This window comes from Canis lupus, chromosome 26 (assembly GCF_048164855.1).
Source record: "Canis lupus baileyi chromosome 26, mCanLup2.hap1, whole genome shotgun sequence".
Classification (NCBI taxonomy): Eukaryota; Metazoa; Chordata; class Mammalia; order Carnivora; family Canidae; genus Canis; species Canis lupus.
In genome coordinates, this window is record NC_132863.1 from 5,307,469 (window position 1) to 5,335,259 (window position 27,791).

The 27,791-nt window shown below is 40.5% G+C and overlaps 1 protein-coding gene across 9 annotated transcripts in view; it reads right to left on the bottom strand.

Moving 5' to 3' along the window:
* CFAP61 (cilia and flagella associated protein 61) overlaps window positions 1-27,791 on the bottom strand; it is a 275,850-nt gene that overhangs the window by 137,077 nt on the left and 110,982 nt on the right. For all 9 annotated transcript variants that reach the window (XR_012018154.1, XM_072799837.1, XM_072799842.1 and 6 more), the window contains 4 exons: window positions 23,615-23,741; window positions 17,150-17,227; window positions 11,642-11,848; window positions 8,439-8,573 (listed from right to left, as the gene is read on the bottom strand). Coding sequence is in view for 8 of the 9 variants with exons in the window: in XM_072799837.1 (XP_072655938.1) it covers window positions 8,439-8,573; window positions 11,642-11,848; window positions 17,150-17,227; window positions 23,615-23,741 (547 nt within the window). In the remaining variant the exon portion in view is untranslated. The remainder of the gene's footprint in view (window positions 1-8,438; window positions 8,574-11,641; window positions 11,849-17,149; window positions 17,228-23,614; window positions 23,742-27,791) is intronic.

Genomic DNA, 27,791 nt, shown 5'->3' on the forward strand with positions numbered 1-27,791 from the left:
GTACTCATGGACCGTTAAGGGTTGCTCGTCACATAGCAAGCACAACCACTGAAAGGACACTTTGGAATACTTAGTAATGTGCAAAGACATTCATAATATATTTAGTGAAAGTGTGTTTCAAAGAAATACCAGATTTAATCACACTTTTTTCATATAAAATAATCTAAAAGTAAAAACAAAATATTAAAAAAGATAATCTGGAGATAGATAATTGCAGTTTTTTACAGATTTTCTTTCTATTGATTTTTCCTAAAGCTTCAACCATAAAAATTTATTGCTTTTGTAAGGACACTTTTTTTTTAGTCAAGAGGAAAAGATGTCAGTTCCTAAGTCAGCATCTGCAGCTCTAATTGTCCCCTTTGTCAATTTATATCCCTAGCTACTTTAAAATACACAAAGCAAAGCCTCCTGTTGATGCTGCCACGCCTTTCCTCCCTGAAGGCAGATTGTGAAGAAGCCACTTAGCTGTGAAGGCCAGTTCCTGCCCCAGGGAGTGCAGGTCCACCCAGGAGCTTTGGCTGGCCATGGCCCTCCAGAGCGCTGCAGCAAGCAGCTGATGTACCCTGAGGTGCTTCTGGACCTCCATGGAATTCATTACTCTGGCTCTGCAGGGAACGGATTGCATTTTTTTTCTTCCTACTAGGTTGTGGTAAGAACCCGATCAGCATCCAGGAAAGCCTCAGGATCTTCTTTTGCTATTGAGAGCTGTTTTAAAAGCAGTAACACTAGTAAAAGTGGACTCAAACAAAGGACATGTTGGTGGCTTAAAAATCAGAAGTCCTCCATTTCACTCTCGTGGTTTGGATGGACACTTTTCCCCCCTGCTGCTGGAGCTCTTCTAAATGTGCAAGCAGGCTAACGGGAGACTGATGAGTCAGAGAGGGTAAGGCAAGGAAGGTAAGATCAGGAGAAATCAGATTTTAGAAAAATTTCTGCTTTCAAAATAACTAAAGTTATTAGTATGGGTGTACATTACCAAGCATGATGCTCTCCAGAAGTGGTGGGAAAGGCCCACCTCTGGACTGAAAGAGTAATTAGGTACATTGTCCACCCATGGCCTTGAGTTGACCATCACTTCACCACTTATTAGCAGGAATGTTGGGTCTAACCCAAGAATGAGAGAGTGCAAAAAAGTGCTGTCACTTGTATAAACAGTTTGAAAGTTCCTCAAAATGTTGAACGTAGAGTTACCATATGAACATAAAGTTACCAGCAATTCCACTCCTAGGAATATACACCCAAGAGAAATAAAAACATATAGCCACATATAAACCTGTGCAAGAATGTTCATTTCAACATGGTGGAAACAACTCAAATGTCCACTGACTGATGAATGTATAAATAAAATGTAATATATATAATTGTATATATATACTATATATACTACATATAAAAATGTAGTATATATATTAATAATATATAATATAATAATATTATATATATAATAGAGTATTATTCAGCAATAAAAAGGAAACAAGTACGGATACACACAATAAAATGGATGAACCTTATAAACATGCTAAGTGAATGCAGACAGTCCCAAAATGCCACATTGTATAATTCTACTTACACAAAATTTCCAGAATAGGTAAATTCATTGAAACAGAAAGTAAGTTAGTAGTTGCCTAGGGGAAGGAGTGGATAGGGAGTGACTTTTCTGGGGTGACAAAAAACTTCTGAAATTAGATGGTGATGGTTACCCAGCTGTGTAATATACTAAAAACCAATCAATTGTACAATTTAAACTGGTGAATTGTATGGTATATGACTTAGGTCTCAATAAAGCTGTTAAAGAGAAAGAGAAAAAAAAAAGAGAAAGAGAGGTAGGGAGAGAGGGAGGGAAGGAGATATTGATTTTCCTACAATATCTATTCTAGAAAATGAGGATAAGATGTAGGATTGATTTTTGATGATGCTGAGTCTGTTAAGAAGTAACTTTACTTTTCACAGTTTCTTAGCTTATCACACCCTGAAGAACTCATTTGAGTTCACTTAATTGAGCACTTTCTTTCTTTTTATTTATTTATTTTTTTAAGATTTTATTTATTTATTCATGAGAGACAGAGAGAGAGAGAGGCAGAGACACAGGCAGAGGGAGAAGCAGGCCCATGCAGGGAGCCTGACGTGGGACTTGATCTGGGATCTCCAGGACCAGGCCCTGGGCTGAAGGCAGCACTAAACCGCTGAGCCACCTGGGCTGCCCCACTTGAGCACTTTCTAAGAACACTGTGAAGTCACATGTAGCATGGAACTGAATATGGAGAAATTTGTAACAACATAACCTATGAATGGGATCCTAATTTTTTCCCTCCTTTCCCAACAGCTGCCACTATAATTTCAAATGTGTTGCAACAATAAGCTGGAGAGAGAAGTGCTGACAGCCTGATCAGCTGGTGTCTATAAATTGACCCCGGCACACCAACTTGGCCCTGTGCATCTGCTCCTTCCCAACAGAGCTCAGTTGGGGTCAGGCCGGCCTGGAATCAGACTCAAGAATGAAGGACTTAGCCAGGAGGAAAATCCAAACCTCTCCAGGGAAAAGCCAATTATCTGTGGGTCACCTTTTGATTAGGTAGCTGGTGCCAAAGATCTGGGAAATCCCAAAAGCTCTGTGGTTTGGCTTTCCTACAATGAGTTGTGGTAGCAGCACTTCTACTTTTTAGGTCAGAGTATATATATGCCATATATATATGGTTGAAGGCAGGTGCTCTGGTATCCAATTGCCTGGATCTGAAACTCTGTCAATGAACTAGTCTTTGGACAAGTCATTTACCCTCCTCCGCAAGCCTGTTTTCTTTAGGTACATGGAAGAGGGAAGTAGAAGTTACTATTTACAAGTGCTGATGTGAGCATGAAATGGGATGATTCACGGGTGGCCTTTAGTAAGAGTTCAATACTGTCAGTAGAAGTAGTTGCTGTTGTTATTATTTTGTAACCTTTCTAAGAGGAAAGAATTATGAGAATAATGAGAACAAGTCAGGCTGATGTAGATGTATATACTGTATATTATACTAAACTAGATAATGTTCAGAGAATTGGAATGAAATGACCATGGAACTTGCACTGTTCAAAGAAAAAAAGAACTCATGAAGGAATCTATGAGAATTACTTTAAAATGTCAGAGTACAGGGTTCACCATAAATAGCAAACACACCTCCTATAGGTAGCACCAACAGCTGAAGAAACGGCTTGAAAAAAGCACACTTTACTCCTGGGAAGTGATTTAAAGTGCGTTAATTTCATTTCAAGATACTATCACCATGGTCACCTTAAGATGATCAGTGCATATACGATGTTGAAAAACACATATATGTGTTTTTAGCAGCCTCTACTGAGGAGATGCTAACAGGCTGATTTTAAAACACACCCACGCACCCTGACCACAAGTACAACCAAGGAAGTCTAACCCACAGACAGCAAAAGTTTCCAAGTTTGAAGAAGGGGTTGGGGAACAATTAGGCTGGGGAAAATCTAGCAGGTGCTGGGAGAATAATGCAATTTCCTAGGGGAGCAGATGTACAAATGAAACAGTATCCAGTAACAGTCCATCAGATGGTAATTATAGCTGGACCGGGGAAGAACAGCCAAGATGAAAAGGGACAATTCAAAGAGTAACTGAATGCCAGTGAGTGACATCTTCCTGAGAGATCACATACCAGGAAAAAGCAGGCCAGCACTTAGTTTGGAGAAGGGGGGGTTAAATAAACCGTCATTTTCCTTTGTAGAAGGACAAAAGGAAAATGGAAGCCTCAAAGAATTCATTAGTCAAGATTTAAAAAGATCATTGCTAATAAACCACCACAAAAAATAACAACAGGTACTGATTGCCCTGAAAGTAGGATTCCTGTATCATCTGAAAGATGATGGCTTGCTTCGGTCCCAAAAATTTTGTGAAAAAAGAAAAGAGAAAAGAAAAGAAAAGAAAAGAAAAGAAAAGAAAAGAAAAGAAAAGAAAAGAAAAGAAAGGAAAAGAAAGGAAAAGAAAGGAAAAGAAAGGAAAAGAAAGGAAAAGAAAAGAAAAGAAAAGAAAAGAAAAGAAAAGAAAAGAAAAGAAAAGAAAAGAAAAGAAAAGAAAGAAAAGAAAAGAAAAGAAAGAACTAATTCACACTATAAACCAGGAGGAAGAACTAAAGACACTGGAGTGGATGATAGGGAGCATCTATGATACTGAAGCAAGGGTAGGAGCTGTTTCAGTTCCAAGCAGATTTTCTGGTATTTCATACCACAAATAAGACTCATTTGCAATCATGGTCTTAGAAAGGAAACGGTGCCTTGGAACACATTCCCTACCAAGTGATTGTGCAGACCCCAATGTGGCTACTCCTCCCGAGTCTGCCTCTCGATACATGGGCCAGTGTGGCCTTCTCCTGTCCCTAGTTTAACTGGCCCAACCAGTCCCGCATTAATACTGACACTAGCCTGTAAGCTCCCAGAAGGCAGGGGTCATAGTTATCTTTGAATCCCTATATAGGAGCAGGAAAGGAAAGAAAACAGAGCCACTCCAAAGTACACATGGCTCAAATTGCTTCACAGTCTTTAATTAATATGGACATTCAATTAATTCAGCTGAATTTTGAGTGTTTCCCTGATCACAGTTTTCATGCATGTGGGCCATATGCTGATTCATCTAATAAAAATTCTCATCACAATAGTTCTCACAATGTGAGGCCAAGATGGCCAATTCAAGCTGAGAAATGAGTCCTCGAAGCCTGTCTTGGAAGAAAAAAGCCTTCTCTTTTATCCATGAATTGGCCCTGGTTGACTTGGTCATGGTTATGGTCTTGGTCAGGAAAAAGCCTTCTCTCTTATCCATGAATCAGCCCTGGTTGACTGTGGAGATATGATGAATCTTTGGAGATATTATGACGAATCTTAAAATATTACTTCTGTAATGTGTGATGAAAATCACTTATGTGTTTTCCCAACATGAAGCATGCTGTCAATTAATAATAACAGTAGTGAAGATACTATGGCAAGGACACCTATCATCCAAACCAGGCAGAAACTACCAGAGCCTTGAGGTGGGGTGGGGGCATATTTCCCTGCCATCCAGTGATGAATTTCAATCACTGCTGGCTTGTGCCAGATTCAAATTGGCAACCCACTGAGATGAAACACTCTCTATCCCATTACTCATGCCTGGAGTGATCTGTTCCCTTGAAGACTGGCTTCCTAGGAGAGAGCAAAGGAATGGATGGTCACTCTGAAATGGCTTAAGTAGGATAAAAGGTATGAAAGGCAAGTGCCCAGCCCGAGAAATGTGCGGACATGGTGAGGGAGCCATATAGCCACCATGTGCTAGGGATGATATCAAACTTAAAGGGAAAACAAAAGGAGTTCATTTAGTAATGACAGTCACTCAATTTCACAAAGTTCAATGGCTGCAACACTATTGCTCTGCTAAGAAAACAATGTTCTTAGGACTGTATAGAAATTCCTCCTAAAAAATTTTTATTTGGCTCTCCTTGTCTCAGATAATTGGCCTAAAATGTTAAATCCACCTAAAATGTTGAAAAGAAAAAACTAATTTAAAATAATATAGCAATTTAACTTTTGAATATCCAGGCCCAACCCATGTGGATTATAGTCTTGATAGTCCTGTGATCAGACTTCTAAGATTTCTAAATTTTTTTTACTAAATCTTGTTTGCTAAATCTACATCCTTACTGAAATCTTCTCAAGGAGGAATACAATAAATGGCAGCAGAAGAAACACTTCTACTGAACACAAAATTCACTGATACAATAAACAATGCAGCACAACACAGCAGGTACCGAGCATCAGTCCCACCCAGCTGGTAAGTGGCTATCTTCTTGCACCAGTGATTTAAACAATACATCTTCTGCTGTGCCTTGAATTGAGCCAGGGCTTTTTTTTTTGGGGGGGGGGGGGTGGGACACAGCACACCAAGGTCATCACAGAAAGGGTTACTAAATGTAAGTAATGATTTCAACTCACAACCTGGAAAGTCAATGATAAGATGGTTTTGCATGAAACAAAATGTCTTCTCTGGCTTTCTCCCTACCTGGAGCTCTAGGCTCTGAAGACTCCTGGGGGTTGGGGTGAGGGAGAAGGTCCTGGTGTTCAGGAAAACACTGCTCTTCATAACCAGGTGACAGCTCTAGATTCCTCCCCTTCCTTGGACTGGCTTAAGGTGCCAGACCCATGTGAGGGATTCTCCTCACCCAGTAATATGGTCTATCCATCCTTGAAAGAGGCTCAGCAGTGTCTGCATAAGGGCAGCATCTCTTATCCTTACCCTGATCTGTCATAGAAGCTGCATCCTTGTGTAGGGTGCACCTTCTCCTGGTATCAGCATGACTCTATATGAGCTATGTTTCATTGAGCAATAGAAGAAGTCACCCTCTCTGACCTCAAGGCACTCTTTTTGTGCCAAACCTATGAGTCTTGGCTTTCATTCCAAAGGAGTCAAATCCCAGGATCTGTACACAAAAACAGATCATCTGGTGGCCATCTCAAAGGTCCTCCAGATGGGCTCGGGCACTCTTACCTTTAGCATGGACAGAGCGTGAGCTGCAATGTTGTGGGTCCTGCTACCTAGATCATACCTCTGATCCTGGATGAAATATTTGTATCTGAAAATTGCTTCAAAATGATAAGAAGGGAGGAGAAGTGGGTGGAGGTGCAGAAGATCCAAAATTGGCCAAGAATTACAACTGGAAAGTTTTGAAGCTCAGTGCCAAGTATCTGGAAGTTTCAGTGCTGCTCAACATGTGGTCTAAGACAGGTGCCCGTCTGCAAATTGTCATTGGCCTTCATAGAGACTGAGAAGAAGCATTCAGCAGCCTTTTTTTTTTTTTAATTTTTTTATTTATTTATGATAGTCACAGAGAGAGAGAGAGAGAGAGAGAGAGAGAGAGGCAGAGACACAGGCAGAGGGAGAAGCAGGCTCCATGCACCGGGAGCCTGATGTGGGATTCGATCCCGGGTCTCCAGGATCGCGCCCTGGGCCAAAGGCAGGCGCCAAACCGCTACGCCACCCAGGGATCCCCATTCAGCAGCTTTTATAACAATTGGACAGAGTAATTCTGTGTCTGTTAAGTCTAAAAACAAAATAATTGAACTTGAATTTTGTCTCTCTTTGTTTTAAAACTCGTTTTTAAGGAATTCACCTGTTATAAAACTATTAGTCTATGATGGATTGTACATTTATAAAAAAGAAGATAAGGTCCTTCAGCACAGACAGTATGAGAAGCCCTGTTTTATCCGGTTCTCTCTCTACTTTGTTGGTACATGCTTGACATTTTCCACAATAAAGAGGATGGGAAAGGACTGCTATTGATTTTTAGTTACTCAAATATAAATTTAGAACTTATCAGGAAAGAAATATAAATGCATTGTCTGTTTTACAAATGTAAAGATGAATCTGAATTTAAGCAGCCTTGGTTACTGCAAGCAGGTGTCACCAGGCCCCACGTAGGGCAGCCATATGCAGAGTGGGACCTGGGGCAGTAGGGTGATACTTCCTGCAGCACTGAGGGTTGGGGTGAGGGAGAAGGTCCTGGTGTTCAGGACTTCTGAACTTCTGAGTTCAGACTGCTTCTTCTCAGTCTCTATGAAGGCCCACGCTGTTTCTTTGAGCACCATATCTAGTAACTCCTTGGCTACCTTTTAGAGCTTAAACCTTCCAATTTTCCTCTTCCCTCTCTCACAATGGACAAATGTCAGCACACTGAGGAAATTTTTTTCTGCCTTATTTAAACAGGAGTGTATACAAATACTATAAGCCTACATATGTCAGTCAACTTGACAAAAAAATGTTTCTTCCAGTTAATACATTGAACACGGCCCTGTGTGCACACACATGTATATTTCCATTGAAAGTGCAATCCAGGTTCTATTTTGGTTTCTTCTGTTCTAGTAGTAAAAGCATCACAGGGTGGTTCATTTTAAGGTTAAGCCCCGTGCCACCACCAGGGCAGCTAATATAATCCTGTTAATCATCCTGACTCCCCACAGAGGAGTTAAAAGAAACTCAGCTTAGGACCCAAACATGTCAAAGACAGCCAGCTCTACTTTCTCTGTCTGCCTGACTTGTGAATGACCACTTTTGCCTGGCGGACAAAACATCAGTGGAAAGGGGAAAGCTGCCTTTGAGGAAGAAGAAAGAAGCAGAAATATGCAGAGAGTTTGACTCCAAGCCACTTATGCTGAGATGAAGCTGAGCCCATAAAGTGTCCCTGTGGTGTCTGTCATCCAGGGATCAAGAGGCCACTCCTGTTTCAGGTTTCGGTGAAATAACCACCTAAGGGAAAGGGCAGCAGGGGTGCCTCACAGGGCACCCCGTCAGGGCGTGAGCTCCAGGCTCCCTGTAATTAAGCAGCAGCCTGCTCCCGAGAAGAGAGTGCTGCCACCCCATCTGCCACGCCCGCGCGCTGGCACGGCGCCTCCCTGCCTGCTGCCGCCCGGCTACCCACCGGATCCTTGGAGACCGCCTTTGATGGAGCGTTGATGCCAAGCTTTTCCAGAGGATAGACAATCTGTCGTCGAGGCCGCACGGGAACCAAGTAATGAAGGGCGGATGTCAGGGAGTGGGCAGAGGAGCTCTGGAACTGAAAGACAGCAATCTCTGTTTTAGGGGAGAGAATGTCAGAGCAGCGCAGCACAGATGCCTGTGTGCGGCTTTACAAATACAAAAGTCTGAACTCGGCCAAATCGGAGAGGGGGGAAAAATCAGCAAATAAACAAACATACTCTTCGAGCAGAGGAATGAATTGTAGATAATGCCTGACACTAATGAAGATAATTACGAGAGTAATTACATTACTATCTCTGTGGGAATGACAGATAAACAAGTGGTTTGGTTTATGGGATTTTTCAATACAAGTATTTTCCCCAGGAGGATATTCTTCTCCATAGTGATCATGAATCAGCTTGATTTGACCCCATTAAGCTGTGTTATCTGCGTCCTGTTAACCTTTGCGTGTTTGGCACAAGCTGCTTTAAGAAAGCATGGAGATAAAAATGTCATTTGTGGGGAGGCTGAGCACGGAAGTGGAAATCCTCCTGTTTGTGAAAGTCACAGCTACTTCGACTGGACCTTTGTTGATAAAATAAGTGCTTTAAAACAAAAAGATGAAACCGGAATGTGGGATGGGGGTAGGGAAACTGGATCATATTATTTTGATTTATATTAACGCTAAATTATGTGCCGGATTTATGCTTACCGTAACAGACTACAATAAATCATATTTTAGGAGAATGTGTTAAATATTCATTTTACCCCATTTTTAAAACTTGGCAGAGAAAACTGAACATGGTGATTTTTATTCCTTTCACATTTATGCAATCTGAGGGGGTTCTAGTGAAACTAACTCAGGGTATTTCAACCATTTAAACCTTAAAAGTAACACCAAAGTCTGTAATGATATATTTATGGAATTCAAACTGGAAAATGAAGCAAGTAAAATTCAACTAAAACTAGGTGTAGTTTAATAAATAAGATGGTTTACAGTTGATTCTTCTGCTCTTTGAAACCAACCACCTCCCTGCCCCCCAACCCCACCACCCCACTACACACACACACACACACACACACACACACACACACCTGGGCCCAGGCATTTTTAAGAGTTTCCAAAAGGGATTTCTAAAATCTTTCACCATGGAACTTGACACCCTCACTTTACACACTGAAAAATAGAACCCAGGAATTCCTAACTAGAGTTCTGCTTTTATGCCTGGAGGATCTCTCAGTAAATGTCCTAGCAGGAGTGGATAAGGAAAATCATCTTCATGATGTGAGCCCCATGTTCACTTTTACTATAGTCAAGTAAAAGTAAATAGTCAAGTCAAGTAAATCTGCTATTTATAGCAGATTTTGGAAATTCTTACCTAAATTATCTGTTTCTACTTCCCACACTGGTTTAAAGGTGTATGTGTGAATCTCTTGAAAGTGCAGAGTGAGAGGAAAAATCTATCTCCAAATGTGTTTCTATATCCTATGTGAAACAGTGCATAGTTTATTCTAGACTCTATATGATTGAGGTTAGTATATGAACATTCAATGAAATGTCAAAGATACTATTTTTTACTACAGATGCAAAAGGACTTTCTGGACCAATTGGGCACATACATGCAGGCAATGTCATGAATAAAAAGTAAGAATTTAATATCACATCCTGAAGGTCACCACATTGGTGACTGGTCAAATGCAAAGTAAAAAGAAAATGTGCGGGACCAGGATTTTCCAGCAAAACCATTACTTTTCCATCTCCTTAAGTTCAAATGTAGGACATTCACATGGCTATCGCATGCATTTTGAAAGGAAAAAATCGTTAGTAGAGCATATTCTACATCTCACTGAAAATCTTTTCCATGTTTTTTTCTTCTTCCTCATTCCCTCTGTACTTCCCCAAAAGGCTTTTGTTAAATAAGAAACATTGGCAAAATTACTGGTTGTGGGAATGTACTGATAGACTTTAGACTATTTCTAAATTTAGTAAATAAGATTATGTTTAAGATCTGCTTAGTTCATTTACGGTAAGACAGAAGTGTGACAACATCTTGGACTCTGGGCAGAGCATGAGAAAGATTTTGGCCATGAATGGGATGTGATGGGACAACTTCTAGCTGGCCGAGTGATTGAATCTCATCACCTCTGAAGTCCACATGGAGCAGAGGACCAGTTGTCAGTGTCATGGATCGACTTGCCAGAAATAATACCTTGAGAAGTCAGCTTGAAGAGATCCTTGCCTGTGGCACAATCAAGACGCTGTGTGTGTGTGTGTGTGTGTGTGTGTGTACACATTGATGTGTGCATGCACACATGTATGTGACTCTTCTAGACACTGGACTGGGATGCAGATTTGAACAAGACAGAAGAACACTTCTGCTTTTGTGGTAAAAGATATAGTTTAGCTAGTGAAAAGTGTTCTGAAGACTAAGAAGAATAAATGAAATAATGAAAAAATGAGATATAATAATGAGAAATAAATGAGATAAATGAAATGAAATAATGAAATAAATGAAATGAAAGCAAGAGGAAGCAGATGAAGAGCTTGCTGTGTGTACGTGCAAGTATATATCATGGCTACTACACCTTAGAGTGTTTACTACAGAAGGATTACTCTACATAAGTATAACAGTCTTAGGCAGAGCTATAGAGGTATTTATGACATAAAGGCTACATCGTGTTCATACATCTCTACTTTTTATCCATCACTTTCATGGCAGTGGTTATAGTGCTTATTTGCAAAGTTGTGACAACACACCAACCTTATAGGATTGAACTGATTTGTTCTATGAGTTCAAATGAAAATGTTCTTTGTTTGGAGAACACAACAGGACCATTTTGGCACTTCACTAATGCACATAAGAAATCATTTGACTTTCATGTCCCTTAGGGCATTTTTGCAGACTTTTCAGTCTCTGTTTTGTCAATAGGAAAAAGCCATCAAATTGTTCTACTAATTATAATGGTTGTAAATGTTTCAGAGAGTCAGTCTTCTGGACTTTCACTACAGTGTCATAAATAAAAGGGCTGATACGGCCCTTTAAAATTCAGAGCCATGTTATAATCCAAATCCATTCGGCAAGGAAGCAATAAAATACAGTACACAACACAAAAGAGGTCACAAGTATGGATATGCTGGAAAAATGAATCACGACATTCTCTTACCTTGCCTTCCCTGAGCTGCGGATAAACAGGGTAGTAGAGACAAGACTTATAGCCTAAACGGAGGATCTCCTTTAGAAAAAACTTGGTGTAGTGCCGGAAAATAGGGTTCAGAGCAAAATGATACAGGTGCCCATGTTCTTCGCGCTGGTGGTGACTAAAGTAGATGAAATCCTCAATGTTGTAATGGGACCGGATGTACTCTATGTCCTAAAAAAGAGGAGGGTAAGGACATCTAAGAATGTTTTAAACAAGTGGCCAGCATTTTGTGATAAAAATCTTTTAAATATTAGCTTAGGTACAAGAGTAATAAATGTGCTTTTCTCTCCTGCAATTTACTACCTCATTTTCATTGTTCAACTTTTTAAAACCCAAACTTACACTTCCTGAAAGTTCTGATGGCTTGGCTCTGAAGGATGACCACACAGCTTTGGAGTTTGTTCCTTATAGCCATGGTTGCTAAAAACACCGAGAGCCTGGAGTCTCTGCTAGTGGCCAGGTGACTATTCTCTATTCACCCATTAGGGTGGGCAGTGCCATCTCACAGGTAATACACTTTGACTGGCACGAGTGGCTGGGCTGGCGTACAATAAAACCACAAGGCTGGGCCTCGTCCATAGGCATTCCTTAAACTTTTTATGTTTCACAAGTATTCTATTGTTACATTGTGGAAAGTGATTTAAAGAACTGGTGTTTACTTATAAAAGAAAATATCAGGCATTCCATTCCTGCTTCTGTGGGGCCAGTTCTACCCACCACTCCTTGTCCCCCACACTGGGGCAGGGAAGCAGAGGCTCATCCACGATAACTGGGCACTTGAGTCAGTTCGTCCTGCTTTACTGCCCAGTAGTGCATGGGGTGGGGGTGCCATCCAGAGTGACTCTGACTTTCTCTCAAAAGAATAGCAGTAAACACACCTGATATGCAGGAAAAATCAAACTATCACACATTGCAAAGCACCTACTTATATTTCTTCTTATTTTCCATGGTAGAATTGTCCTAAAGGCACACTTTCAAAAAGAGGAATTAGAGAATGCAAGGAATCTGATTTGCTCTGTGATCAGCAAAGCTGGTACTAGAAAATTCAAGAAACTGAAGTTTACATCCAAGCCCATCATGGTCTTTTGTCTTTACAGCCTCTGCCACATAGCTCAGAGGAAAGCGGGCTCACAGAAACCAGGCCCATTGGTGGTACCTGAGGGCAATTCAGGCAATGCCTGACCTTTCCATCTGCACTGACCCTATTGATTGCCTTAACACTCTAAGACTTTTCTTTAATTACCAAGAAGGCATCCTTCATTATAAAATAAAATGAGTAAAAAATGTAGGATGAAAACCATTGAAAAACAAAAAGCAAAGAGCCTACAGAGGTTATTAGCTCAAAACAGCATATGGGCCATGTGCACCTAATTTTCCTCCCACCCCAAATCCCTTAAAATAAAAACAAAAAAATTATTTTTAAATAATGAGATGGTATGATGGGGAAAACAAAAGTAAAGTAGTCTTTGGAAACCTGGTGGCTCAGTCAGTTAAGCATCTGCCTTTAGCTCAGGTCATGATCTTGGGGGTCCGGGGATCAAGTCCCACATCAAGCTCCTGCTCAGAGGGGAACCTGCTTCTCCCTCTCCTCCCTCTGCCCCTTCTCCCATCCATGCTTTCTCTCAAATAAATAAATAAAAATTTTTTTTTTTTTTAAAGTAAGTTAGTCTTACCTTGGAAGGAAACATGTCAAAGTTCTCTAACACTAGCTTACACCTTCTTACCTTGGGCCACTTAAAGGCCACTGCTTACCACCTGCCAGGACCACCTACATTCAAAGCTTCAAGAGGAAACCAGACAACTGATGCCCCTTCCCAATTCTACAGAGGGATGGGCAGCCCTTCCAATGACTGAGGGATGGAATGGAGAAGCAAGAAGCACAACTGTCAAGGATACACATGCCAGCCAACCATACTGATACTATCATCTTTCATTCATGACTTTCGAGAAAACTGACAAATGCAAAAGATCAGAATAGAGAAACTACAGCTTACTTGAGGGGGAAAAGAGGTCAGTTAGGAAAGAAAAGAGAGCTTTTTTAGAAAAAAATTCTACTTGGTGTTCTCAGAGATACCAAGAAGGATATTGCATATAACATAACAAATAAGCTGCTATAAAAAAGGAGTAAGAAAAGAACAAGGAAGAGACTTGGAAGTTAAATATATGAACCCTGAAATGAAAATTCAGATAGAGGGGCACGTGCGTGGCTCAGTCCAACTATTGGTTTCTGTTCAAGTCATGATCTCAGGGTCATGAGATCAAGCCCTGATGTTGGGCTCCAAGCTAAGTATGGAGTCTGCTTGAGATTCTTTCTCCTTCTTTTTCCCTCCCCTTCTGCTCCTCCTTGTGTTCTCTCTCTCTCTCTCTCATAAATAAATAAAATCTTTAAAAAAGAAAATTCCAATAGAAGGCCTGTATAATAGAATGGACATGGCTGAAGATTGAATTAGGGATCCAGAAGACAAAATCAAGGGAGTCTCCTAGAATGAAGAAGTACAAGAGATGAAGAAGGGAGAAGAAAGTTAAGAGACAATGAAGGAGCAATTCCAAAGGTCCAACATCCATCTTAAAAGGAATTTAGGAAGAGGGGAATGAAAAAATTAAAAGGGAAAGAATAATGAAATCATAGAAGAAAGATATTCCCAAGACTCAGGAGAGGCATAAATTACTCTTTGGTAAAATTTCAGAATTTCAGGGATAGAAAAGAAACAAACTAATTCTCAAGACAGAAAACAAGCAAAATTTATTTATGTCAGATCACATTTTTTTCAGTGACACTGGAAGACCATGAGAGTAAAAATGTCAATAATCTTTTAAGAAGTAGTTGGAATAAGAATTCTACATACAGCCTAATGAGTATTCAAGGGTGAGAACAAAATGAAAACTTCTTGTGTATGTATGTATGCACCTACTACTATTTCTTTAAAAATTACTCAAAGATGTACTGAGCCAAAAAAGTAATAAATCCAAGAACAAAGAGAGTATAGGATGCATTAATGGAATAAAGCCATATGGTCATTTCAATAAATACCAAAAGCACATTTGATAAAATTCAACACTCGTTCAGAATAAAAACTTTTAGCAAACTTTTAGAAATAGAATTTCCTTAACTTGATAAAGGATATACCCCCAGAAACTGCAGCAAATATTATATACTAAATGGAGAAAAATATAGAATCATTTCCACTAAAATCAAGAAAACCACAATAGTACCCATTATAAACACTACTATTCACCAGTATTCTAAACATACAATAAAACTGGAAAAAGAAATAAAATATAAATATTTTTAAAAAGAGATGTGGCAGATTCTATTTTCCAAAGATGGCCATGAGAGTAATCTGCATTCCACACACTATTTGGTAGACAGACCTTGCGACACCCACATCAAGAGGTAGAGTCCATTTCTCCATCCCTGGAATCTGAGCATGTTCTGTAACTGCTGTGGCCAATAGAATATGGTAGAAATGATGCCGTGCCAGAAAAGAGAATCAACTGAAAATTCTCAGAGCTAATAAGAGACTTCCGAAAGGTGGTTGTATATAAGATCACAATACAAAAATTAGCATTTTTCTCACACACCAAAATAAATATTTAGAAAGTACAATGAAAAAAGTGTCTATTCACAATACTCAGAAAGATATAAAACAAGTAGAAATAAATCATAAATGTCCAGGACTGTATTAGTCAGGGTTTCAGCAAGAAACAGATGGCATGTTCATATTAGGATAATTGGAGGTGAGTTTAACAAAGAGACTATTTACAAGGAGGGGCAGGGCATAGGGAAATCAGTAAGGATAGTGTAACAGCAACTGCAAGCTATCACCACTCTAGGTGGATGGCATGGGAGGTACTTGTTACTAGAATCCAAAATGAGAGAGTCCTCGAGAAGAGGCCACCTTGAAAAGGTCAGGGAACTGAATGGAGACACCAGCCAGCTCATGGCATCCCAACCTCACTCTCCTCCCTTCTTCTCTCAGGGTTCCCCATTGGCCACACCCAATTAGAGGTGGAGGGGTAAAGGCAACCATGATGCTGCCCACCAGGTCAGGCTCCCTGGAACAGAGCAGGGCAGAGGGTAAACCTATAGAGGCAAACAAAATACCTAGCACAAGAAACCTATATGCTAAAAGCCATTAAACTTTGCTGAAGAACTCAAAAGAATTCACCACCACTACCACGATTACAGGAAGCCATGTTCCTAGAAAGTCTAAGTATTTTAATTATCTATTCTGCCTAAATTATTCTAAAAAAAAAAAAACCCACGAAGGTACAAATAAGTTCATAGTAAGTGTTATAAGGCTTATTTGGAAACGGAAAGATCTAATTAAAAGCAAGATAATTTATATATATATAAATGACAAGCAAGAGAAGACTCCCTTACCAGATATCAAAGCACATGATAATACCACAGGTTATCAACAAATAAACCCATGGAACAGAACAGAGAGTTTGTTTGTTTGTTTATTTATTTATTTATTTATTTATTTATTTATTTTTATTATTTTTTTTCAGAGTTTAAAAATAGACACAGGCACATGGAAATTTAATCATGTAAAGGCGGCATTTTAAATTATCAGGAAAAGAATGAACTATTCAGCAATAAATATTCAGGAAGAACTGGCTGTACAGTAGGAAAAAAATAAAATTACTTGTCCAATTGACTGCGCGCATGCGCACACAAACACACACACACACACACACACTGCATGTAATTAAGTGCAAGGAAGAAAGTAGGAAGGAACTGATGCCTAACTATCGATAGTAGTAATCCTTTGGTAACAGCAGTGAGACTTTTTTTAGTGGTCCTGATGGAAGGTTATTTGAATTTTTAAAATGTGAATGTTTTCATGTATTCTCGATAATATTTTAAACTGAAAAAGAAATGGGAAATTGAAAGTCAATCAATTGGGATGAAGGAGATGATGATTTATAACCTCCCCCCAAAAATTCATAGCCTTAAAAAAAGGTATTCATAATAAATACACAAAAATGAAACGTGCTAATTCATGATCTAAAAAGGCAGAATCCAGGGCACCTGGGTGGTTCAGTGGTTGAGCATCTGCCTTCAGCTCAGGTCATGATCCTGGGGTCCTGGGACTGAGTTCCTCATCAGGCTCCCCACAGGGAGTCTGCTTCTCCCTCTGCCTCTCTCTCTCTGTGTCTCTCATGAATAAATACATAAAATCTTAGAAAAAAATAAAAATGAAAAGGCACAATCCGGGGATCCCTGGGTGGCGCAGTGGTTTGGCGCCTGCCTTTGGCCCAGGGCGCGATCCTGGAGACCCGGGATCGAATCCCACGTCGGGCTCCCGGTGCATGGAGCCTGCTTCTCGCTCTGCCTGTGTCTCTGCCTCATTCTCTCTCTCTCTCTGTGACTATCACAAATAAATAAAAAAAAATTTTAAAAAATTAAAAAAAAAAAAAAGAAAAGGCACAATCCAGAAAATCAATGTCTATTTCATAATTTACCATTTCATCTCTGATCACTGCAATGCCGACTATTTGTTCTGCAACTTCAGCTACAAATGCTTTCATGGATGTTCCATCCTGAAAAGATAAGCATGTATTTTAGGGCCCTTAAAATATAATTATCAAGGTTTCTGTAAGCAACCAGTAGTGGACCTTAAGCATGGTCACCTAATGACAATGAGAGTCAGAGCCAACATCCATCAGTACTTACCTTTGGACCATGTACTAAGTTAAATGTCTTCCCTGTGTTCACTGAATCCTCATTCCTTCAAGGTAAATATTATCACTACCTCTATTTCACTTACAAGAAAATAAGGCTTGGGGGGCTGAGTAACCTGCCAATATTTCCAGCTAGTAAGGGATGAATCTGTGATTCAAATCATGGTCCCTTTGACTTGGAATCTGTTTTCTTTAGCTCTACATCAGCAGCTCTCAAAAACTGTGATCTCAGGAACCCTATTCCCTGAGGACTCCAAAAAGTGTGGTGTATGTGTGTAATATCTATCACTAGTTTCTGTATTAGAAATTAAAACTGAGAAAATTTTTAATTTGTTTATTCACTTATGTTTAATTTACTAATTAAGACAAAATTTAAAATTTGACAAAAATATTTAGAGAGGAGAGTAGCATTGTTTTATATTTTTGCAAATCTCTTTAATGTCTGGCTTAATGGAAGACAGCTGGATGCTCATATCTGCTTCTGCATTCAATCTGTTGCAATATGTTATTTTGGATGAAATATATGAAAAAATCTGTCTTCACAAAGATACAGAGTTGGAAAACAGAAAAGTATTTAAATAATCTTTTCAGAAAATTATGGATAGTCTTCTCTGATGCTCCACCAAAACTCAACAAGTGGTACTGTTTTGAAGATAGCTCCAACATGGAATCTGAAACCTTATCAATAAACTTTGCATGCATTGTTACATTAAAACTCATTAGTCTATTCTGAAGTTTGAATGAATCTTTTACCTATGTGTGATTTTGTAACATCATGTTTTATCTCACCAAACTTACACAGATGTTCCACATGTTGACCTATGACAAAATATCAAAGCATCACATTTGATAATATCACTATCAACCTCATTAGAAATTTTTAAAAAGTTTTTGCAAGCTGTCAAGCTCATGATGAAAGTTACTGATCTCCCAAAATTCTAATTTTTTATTGAAAGCTTGCATTTTATCAGAAGGAACAAATGTCAGTTGTTTTCTTGGAGTGACAGCCTCACTTGATTCATTTTTAGGAAAATGTCTGCCAACTATTCAAGACCGAAGCACCATATTTTGCCTGCCAGTTGTTCTTTTAAGTAAAAAATGGTGTTCCATGAGAACAGTGGCTGGTTCAGCATGAAAAACAAACAATCACAGAAATGCTTTTTCTTGAAACAACCAACATACTTTAGTCTACAGCAGAGCGGCTTTATGTGCACTTCTCATTTTGCCACAACAGAATACTGAAAATACAAGTAAATAAGGATTGAAATGTAATAACGTTATAGTTTTTACTGTTTTAAGTGAAACTGGCTTTTCCTTTCCTTTTTTTGTGGAAATTTATATTGAGATAGCTGTATAATACAGAGAAATACCTTTTTTAATTAATTAATTAATTTTTTTTATTGGAGTTCAATTTGCCAACATATAGCATATCACCCAGTGCTCATCTGGTCAAGTGCCCCCACTCAGTGCCTGTCACCCAGTCACCCCAACTCCCCGCCCACCTCCCCTTCCACTACCCCTTGTTCATTTCCCAGAGTTAGGTGTCTCTCATGTTCTGTCACCCTCACTGATATTTCCCACTCATTTTCTCTCCTTTCCCCTTTATTCCCTTTCACTATTTTTTTATATTCCCCAAATGAATGAGACCATATAATGTTTGTCCTTCTCCGATTGACTTACTTCACTCAGCATAATACCCTCCAGTTCTATCCACATTGAAGCAAATGGTGGGTATTTGCCATTTCTAATGGCTGAGTAATATTTCATTGTATACATATACCACAGCTTCTTTTTCTTTTAAAAGATTTTATTTATTTATTCATGAGAGACACAAGGGTGGGGGGGGCTGTGCAGAGAGAGAGAGGCAGAGACACAGGCAGAGGGAGAAGCAGGCTCCATGTAGGGAGCCTGACGTGGGACTCGATCCCAGGTCTCCAGGATCAGACCCTGGGCCAAAGGCAGGCACTAAACCGATGAGCCACCTGGGCTGCCCCACCATAGCTTCTTTATCCATTCAACTTTCAATGGACACCGAGGCTCCTTCCAGTGTTTGGCTATTGCGGACATTGCTGCTATAAACATTGGGGTGCAGGTGTTCTGGCGTCTCACTGCATCTGTATCTTTGGGGTAAATCCCCAGCAGTGCAATTGCTGGGTCGTAGAGCAGATCTATTTTTAACTCTATGAGGAACCTCCACACAGTTTTCCAGAGTGGCTGCACCAGTTCACATTCCCACCAACAGTGTATGAGGGTTCCTCTTTTCTCCGCATCCTCTCCAACATTTGTTGTTTCCTGTCTTATTAATTTTCCCCATTCTCACTGGTGTGAGGTGGTATCTCAATGTGGTTTTGATTTGTATTTCCCTGATGGCAAGTGACGCAGAGCATTTTCTCATGTGCTTGTTGGCCATGTCTATGTCTTCCTGTGTGAAATTTCTGTTCATTCTTTCAGTTTCTCCCTATCTTGGAAGCTCTTTATTCTGAATGGGAGCCTTGCTGGATAGAGTATTCTTGGCTGCATGTTCTTCTCATTTAGGACCCTTTCTGGCCGCCAGGTCTCTGTGGAGAGGTCTGCTGTTAACCTAATACTTCTCCCCATAAAGGTTAGGGATCTCTTGTCTCTTGCTGCTTTAAGGATCTTCTCTTTATCTTTGGAATTTGCAAGTTTCACTATTAAATGTCAGGTGTTGAACATTTTTATTTGATTGGGGGGGGTGGGGATCTCTCTATCTCCTGGATCTGAATGCCTGTTTCCCTCCCCAAGTTAGGGAAGTTCTCAACTATGATTTTTTCTAATACACTTTCTGGTCCTCTGTCCCTTTCGGCACCCTCTGGAACCCCAATTAAACGTAGATTTTTCTTTCTGAGGCTGCCATTTATTTCCTTAACCTTTCCTCATGATCTTTTGTTTTTCTCTTTTGTCCTCAGCCTCCTTCCTTGCCATCAACTTGTCTTCTATGTCACTCACTGTTTCTTCTACCTCATTAACCCTTGTCATTAGGCCCTCCAGTTTGGATTGCATCTCATTTAATTGACTTTTAATTTTGGCCTGATTAGATCTAAATTCTGCTGTCAGGAAGTCTCTTGGTTCCTTTATGCTTTTTTCTAGAGCCACCAGTAGCTTTATAATTGTGCTTCTGAATTGGCTTTCTGACATCAAATTGTAATCCAAATTTTGTAACTCTGTGGGAGAGTACTGTTTTTGATCCTCTCTTTTGTGGTGAGTTCTTCTTTCTAGTCATTTTGCTCAGTGCAGAGTGGCTAAAAACAAGTTGTACTGGAAAAAGGAAGGAAAAAAAAGAGGGAAAAAAACCCCAAAGAACAAAAAACAAAAACAAACCAAGGAGGGGTATCCTCTGGTTCTATATAGTGTAAATCCCTCGACTTCCCCTGGAGCATTCCAGCGCTGCCTGGTCAAAACTTGCTCATCCCCCCATCCTTCCAGCTGGTCTTCTGGGGGAGGGGCCTGCTGTGCTGATTCTCAGGTGTGTGCAACTGGGGAAGCTGCCCCCCCCCCTCACCAGGTGCACATCTCAGTGGAGCTGTTTACCCCTTGAGGCCTCTGTTCCCTGGCAGTCCCGCTCCATCCCAGGCACAGGGCGACACCAGGAGGAACGACAACACTGGCAGTGGTCAGGTCTCCAGCCCTGGAGTCAGCTCCCGCACTAACTACCACAGTCTCCCAGTCCGCACTGGCCTGGATGCCTGGATGCCTGGATGCTTCCACAGCTCGGGGATCCTGGTGGCAGGAGTCCTCTGCCTGCCCCGGGGCAGCGCAGGATCTTGGGCTGTGTCCCTGGCGCCCTGGGATCCAGGGCCTGTGCCGCTGGACTCACGCTCCTGGGGCCGCGCAGTCCCGTCCACCTGGAGCCGCCGCCTGAGCTTCTCCCGAGGCCCTGCCGGGGGTGCATTCCAGCCCTTTAGGGAGCTCGGCCTGTGGTGTGTGGCTCGTTCTCTCCCGGGGCACACTTCCTCTATTAGTGACCCCGGGAACCTGGAGGTTCCACTGCCGCTCCTGGGATGCTGTTGGAGTTCCCTGCGAGCACCTTTCCATCCGGGAAGATTTTTAAAGTTCCTGCTTCTCCGAGACTGGGCTTTCCTGTCCTGGGAGGGGGGGGGGGCCACCTCCCCCACTGGATTCTTTTTTTATTTATTTTTTTTCCGTTTCCCTACCTTGTTAGTGCAAACTCTTCTGTGTAGCATTCCAGCTGTTCTCTCTTTAAATCTCAGGCCAAATTCATAGGTTTTCAGGATGATTTGAAAGTTATCTAGGTAAGTTGGTGGGGACAGGTGACTTGGGGACCCTGCTGTCCCATCGTCTTGCCTTGCCCCCAGAAAAATTCCTTATACATGTTGCCCAGTATCCTGTCATGGTAATGTTCTGCAAAACTCTAGTATAATATAAACAGGGACTGCACATTGATGGGATTGTGTGTATGTGCATCAGGTTCTACACAATTTTAAGCTCTTTATAGGTTCATGTATCCACCACCACTGTCAAGATACTAATAGTTCCAACACAAAGATCCCTTGGGTTGCCTTACAATAACCACATCCATCAACTCTCTGCTCTACTCTCATCCTTAACTTCTGGCAACAAATAATCTCTTCTTCATTTCTAAAATTGTGTACTTCAAAAATGTCAAATAACCCCACCACCACCACCACCAAGCCCCCAACTCAGCAGAATTCCCTGCAGATAAATCCAAATTGATGTATGAATCAACAATTTGATCCTTTGTATTGTTAAGTATTATCCATGGCATGGATGTGCCACAGTCTGCCTATTCACCTGTTAAAGGCCATCTGGGCTGATTCTGACTGCTTATGAACATTCATGTACAAGTCTTCATTTCTCTGGGATAAATGCTCAGGAATGCAATTACTAGGTCACATGATTGTTGCATTTCAGTTTTTTTAAGAAATCACCAAAATGTCTTCCAGAGTAATGGTATCATTTAACATTGCCACTGGCAACATATAAATGATCTTATTTCCCCATGTCCTCCCCAGCATTTAGTGGTGCTGCTCTTTTTGTTTTAACAAAAAGAGTGCAGTGCTATCTTCACTAGGCTCTCTTGTCCTATTGTTATTATAAGTGAATGGCAATGAAGAAACTGATGAAATCTGGCATCCACTGCCCTGACCCACACTGAGGCTCTCAAGGTTCTGCCCACCATTGTGTTTGCACCATCAGCCTGAGTATCAATATAGTGGAAATGGAAACTTTGTTTCTTATTCTTGTTCTTATTATGGAAATAGATTTTAGTTCATGGACCTCCCCTGAAAATTTATGTCTCAGAGACCCCTAACCACATTTTGAGAACTAATGCTACATGATACTGTATTGATAGGTCAGTATGGGAAGGAGCAAAAAAATAGGAAAACCAGAAGATCAAGACAAACCAAAACAAAAAGCACATGCTGGAGAGAAGTTTTATTTTAATGTGATACCTTGATAAAATACCAAATATTTCCCTGTGTTTAGGTGGTGTCTCCCTTTTGATGACTTTAAAATTTAACTACAGTGCTTATTCAAAAGAGCCAATAAATGGAAATTCCCCCAAATGACAGTAGAAAGAAAAAATAAATTGTGGTATCTTCATGCAATGAAATACTTTACAGCATAATATGGGTGAATCTCACATAGTGTTGAGCAAAAAAAAAAAAAAAAAAAAAAAAGCCTGATATCAGAAAACATACTATGTGATCCTTTTAAACAAAGTTCAAAAACAGGTATGACTAATTTATGATCTTAGAAATCAAAGGTGGTATTAACCTGGGGAGAATGTAACTGAATGGGAGCATGAGGGGGACTTCAGCTAGGCTGGGGTTAGTCTGTTATTTGAAACAGGTGCTCATTAATCACATGGTGTATTCAAATAGGGAAATCTATCAGCTGTTTATTGATTATATTTCAATAAAACTTTTTTCAAGATAAAATTTCTGAAAAAAGTAACTAAGCATTTCTGAAACGACATACACTGTTCCATGTCTGGTTAAGTTAACTGCCATGGTCCTTAAAAAAGCACTATTAACGTAAGGACCACTGCCAGCTTGCCTTCTGCCAGGACAAAAGTATAGTAGAGTTACTCATCTTAAAAAGAGAACCCAACACTTGTCATATAGGTGTTTGACCGCCCACCCATTCCCTGAGGATGTAAGCAGCTCAAAAAAAAAAATCACCATCCAGGAGGGTCAAATGCGGTCCACTGCCCTAAGCCATCTGATGATAGCAAGTACTTACAGGGTCTCTGCGAGCCTCATTGTACTGCTTTAAATCCGCCAATATACTTTTATTCAGCATGAGGGTGCTAACAAGGTTTTCAACACCAGGAGTATCCAACAAAGTGGCTAATCTTATGTTAATAGACCTGGATGAGGAGAGAGACTTTTTTTAGGTTAAAGTACTAAAGTTTGTATTCCTCCCTGCTCCCTCAACCAAATGAAGACAAAATTATAAAATACCACATATACATAAAATAATATCCAGTAAGGTATGTTTATATAATACTAGGGTTTGATTAACTATAGAAGTAACTGATATCATTCTAGAAAATTTGTAAAACATATGCAAAACAGTACAAACAAGGTAAAAATCACTGATACTTTCATTAACCAGAGACAATATAAAGTTAAAGTTATAGTCTAAGTGCATTTAATTTGAAATGTGCAGAAAGATGGGGCAATCTAAAATGGAGACATAGAAAGATCCTGAACTGGGATCCCTGGGTGGCGCAGCGGTTTGGCGCCTGCCTTTGGCCCAGGGCACGATCCTAGAGACCCGGGATCGAATCCCACGTCGGGCTCCCGGTGCATGGAGCCTGCTTCTCCCTCTGCCTATGTCTCTGCCTCTCTCTCTCTCTCTCTCTCTGTGTGACTCTCATAAATAAATAAAAATTAAAAAAAAAAAAACAGAAAGATCCTGAACTCATCTCTTCCCATGGACACAGGAAATCTACAGCTACATGTGGAATAATTCCCTCTGAAAAAGACCTCAAAACCAGCTGAATGGCTCCTTCATAACAAGCAATAAAGGACCGCCTAAAAATGGTTGGAGAGACAGAGACGCAGTCTTGCCAAAAACCTCCCCCACCCATTGCCTGGCACAGTGACCCACAATTGGGAGAGATCTCACAATATGGAGCTTCTCCTTGAGGAGGGAAGAGTTTGTGCCCCACATCAGATACTTCAACCATTGGGACCTGCACCAAAGAGATGAGCCCCTAAAACGCCTATGTTTGAAAACCATTGGGGCACATACCTGCAGAAACCTGAAGGGCTGAAGAGACCTAAAGATATTGTTCTTGAAGTGCTCGCCTGCATACTCACTCACATTTGGGGCCCAGTGTACAAGCAGCAGTTTGAAAAGTACTTACATTATGTAAAGGAGATTCATTTATAATCCTAAAGCATCTACTGGAGGGGGAAGGAGCCTGTTGGAACTCTCTCGAGGAACAGAGGCCCTGGAAGGTGTCATTTTTATGCTCCCACTTTACTTTGCTAGTGCCAGGAGGCACACACAGTCCCTGTGCTATTCCACTACCCCACTACAACCAATAGGAACATGTGGCCCTATGCTCTCCTGCTGCCCACTAAGGACAGCAGGCACACCCAGCCCTGCACTTTTTTGCTGCCTTGCTAAAATTCTCAGGCATGGGCAGCCCACACAGAGGTCTCTCTTGATCACCTGGCTCTGGTATCCAGGAAGGCTTGTGCTCTTGGGTCCAATGGAACTGTAACCATCACAGAGACAGTTCTTGGCAGGCTATCACCCCCAGGGCACTGGCACTGACAGTGGACTTAAACACACACACACTGGTTTTTCTGTGAAAAAGGCCTAGGTACTTGTCATGGAGCTCCAGCCTGAGGGGTAGGCCTCAGGTTTGCCACACATATAGCAGCTAGAGAGTATTCTCAAAGAGAGGAGGCCAGGGGATGCTATCTTTGTGCTCTCCCTTAACCTTGCTGCAGCTTGCCAGTAACTCCCAGAAAAGAACTTATACCCTCATCTGAAGCCCCAAATTTTATAAATGTCACTCAAGAGACACCTCCAGATTATCTGGAGGCCAGTAGGACTGATGATTGATTGAAGTCCCACAGAACTATATATATTTGCATACTTCGAAAGCTGCTACTTGAGGGTCTGGCTTCCAATCAGCCTGAAAGTTGTCACTGAATAAATTCTCCGTTTGGAACACTGACAGCCTTGGCACACCTTCAACAACTAGGACATATCAAGAATAAATCAGGCTGCTTAGACAACCACACAGGGTCAAGAGACAATCAAAAAGCTAGGGCAAGGTTTAACAATAGGTTCCTCCTCTACACAAAGTCACTCCTTCAAGACTGGGAGGGGTAGCTATTTTGCCTAATACATAGAAGCAAACACAGAAAGAGTTAAGCAAAATACGTAAACATGAATATGTTTCAAATGAAAGAACAAGACAAAACCTCAGAAAAAACTCTGAATGAAATGAAGATAAGTAACTTGCCTGATTAAGAGCTCAAAGTAATGGTGAAAAATGTTCACCTAACTTGGAAGAAGTATGAATAACCACAGTGAGAACTTCAACAAAGAGACAGATAACATAGAAAGTACCAAACAGAAGTCACAGAACTGAAGAATAACTGAACTGAAAAATATGCTAGAGTGGTTCACCAGCAGACTAGATGAAGCAGAAGAAAGAATCAGTGATCCAGAAGACAGGGCAGTGAAACTCACCCACACAGAGCAATGAAGATAAAAAGAAATGTAAAAACTGAAGATAACTTAAGGGACCCATAATATAACAGCAAGCAGAATAACTTTCACTCTATAGAAGTCCCAGAAGAAGAGAAAGGGAACAGGGCAAAAAATTTATTTGAAGAAACAATGGCTGAGAACTTTCCTAACCTGGGGAAGGAAACAGACATCCAGATCCAGGAAGCGTGGGATATTCCAAATAAGATGAACTCAAAAAAGTCCACACTAGGGTACTTGGGTAGCTCAGTCGGGTAAGCATCTGCTTTTGGCTCAGGGTCCTGGGATCAAGCCCCACATTGGGCTCCCTGCTCAGTTGGGAGTCTGCTTCTCCCTTTGCTCCTCCTCCCACTCACGGTCTTTCTCTCTCAAATAAATAAATAAATATATTTTTAAAAATCCACACTAATATACACTATAATTAGAATGCCAAAAGTTAAAGATAAAGAGGGAATCTTAAAAGCAGTAGGAGAAAAACAACTTGCTACATACACCCTAAACCAGCAGACTTCAGCAGAATCTTTATAGGCCAGAAGGGAGTGGCAGGATACATGCAAAGTGCTAAAAGGATCCCTGGGTGGCGCAGCGGTTTGGCGCCTGCCTTTGGCCCAGGGTGTGATCCTGGAGACCCGGGATCGAATCCCACGTCGGGCTTCCGGTGCATGGAGCCTGCTTCTCCCTCTGCCTGTGTCTCTGCCTCTCTCTCTCTGTGTGACTATCATGAATAAATAAATAAAATCTTTAAAAAAAAAAATAAAAGGAACATACTTCCAACCAAGAAGACTCTGCCCAGAAGGCTATCACTCAGAATTGAGAGATGAAAAGTTTCCCCAACAAGCAAAAGCTAAAGGAGTTCATCACTACTAAACTGGCCTTACAAGAAATATAAGAAAGTGTACTAATTAGTAACAAGAAAACATATGAAAGTAAAAATGATAAAGGTAGATATATAACAAAGGTAGTAGATTAATCACTTACACAGCTAGTATGAAGGTTAAAAAACAAAAGTAGTAAAAATAACTATAACTTCAATGATTAGTTAAGGGATACACAAAACAAGAAGATGTAAAATGTGATATCAAAAACACAAAGCATGGGCAGCCTGGGTGGCTCAGCGGTTTAGGGCCTGATCCTGGAGACCCGGGATCAAGTCCCATGTCAGGCTCCCTGCATGGATTCTGTTTCTCCTCTGCCTGTGTTTCTGCCCCCCTCTGTGTGTGTGTGTGTGTGTGTGTGTGTGTGTGTGTGTGTGATAAATAAATAAATAAAATCTTTAATAGAATGTGTTCAAACTTAGATGCAATGAACTTAAAATAGACTATTTTATATTATATATATGTATATTATAAACATGTATATATAACTAGTGCCCATTATTTTCAGTTTAAAGGAGTCCCTTTATATCTTGTCTATAAAAGACTTCGGAAGTAAGGACATACACAGACTGAAAGTGAAGGGATGGAAAATGATGTCCCATGCAGATAGAAACCAAAAAAAAGCTGGGGTTATACCAGGCAAAGCTACAGCTATATTAGACAAAACAGGCTTTAAAGCAAAGACTATAATAAAAGACAAAGAAGTGCATTAAATAACAATAAAGGCATCAATCTAACAAGAGTATATATAGCATTTGTAAATATTTATGCACCTGACATAGAAGCACCTAAATGGGAGAAATTTA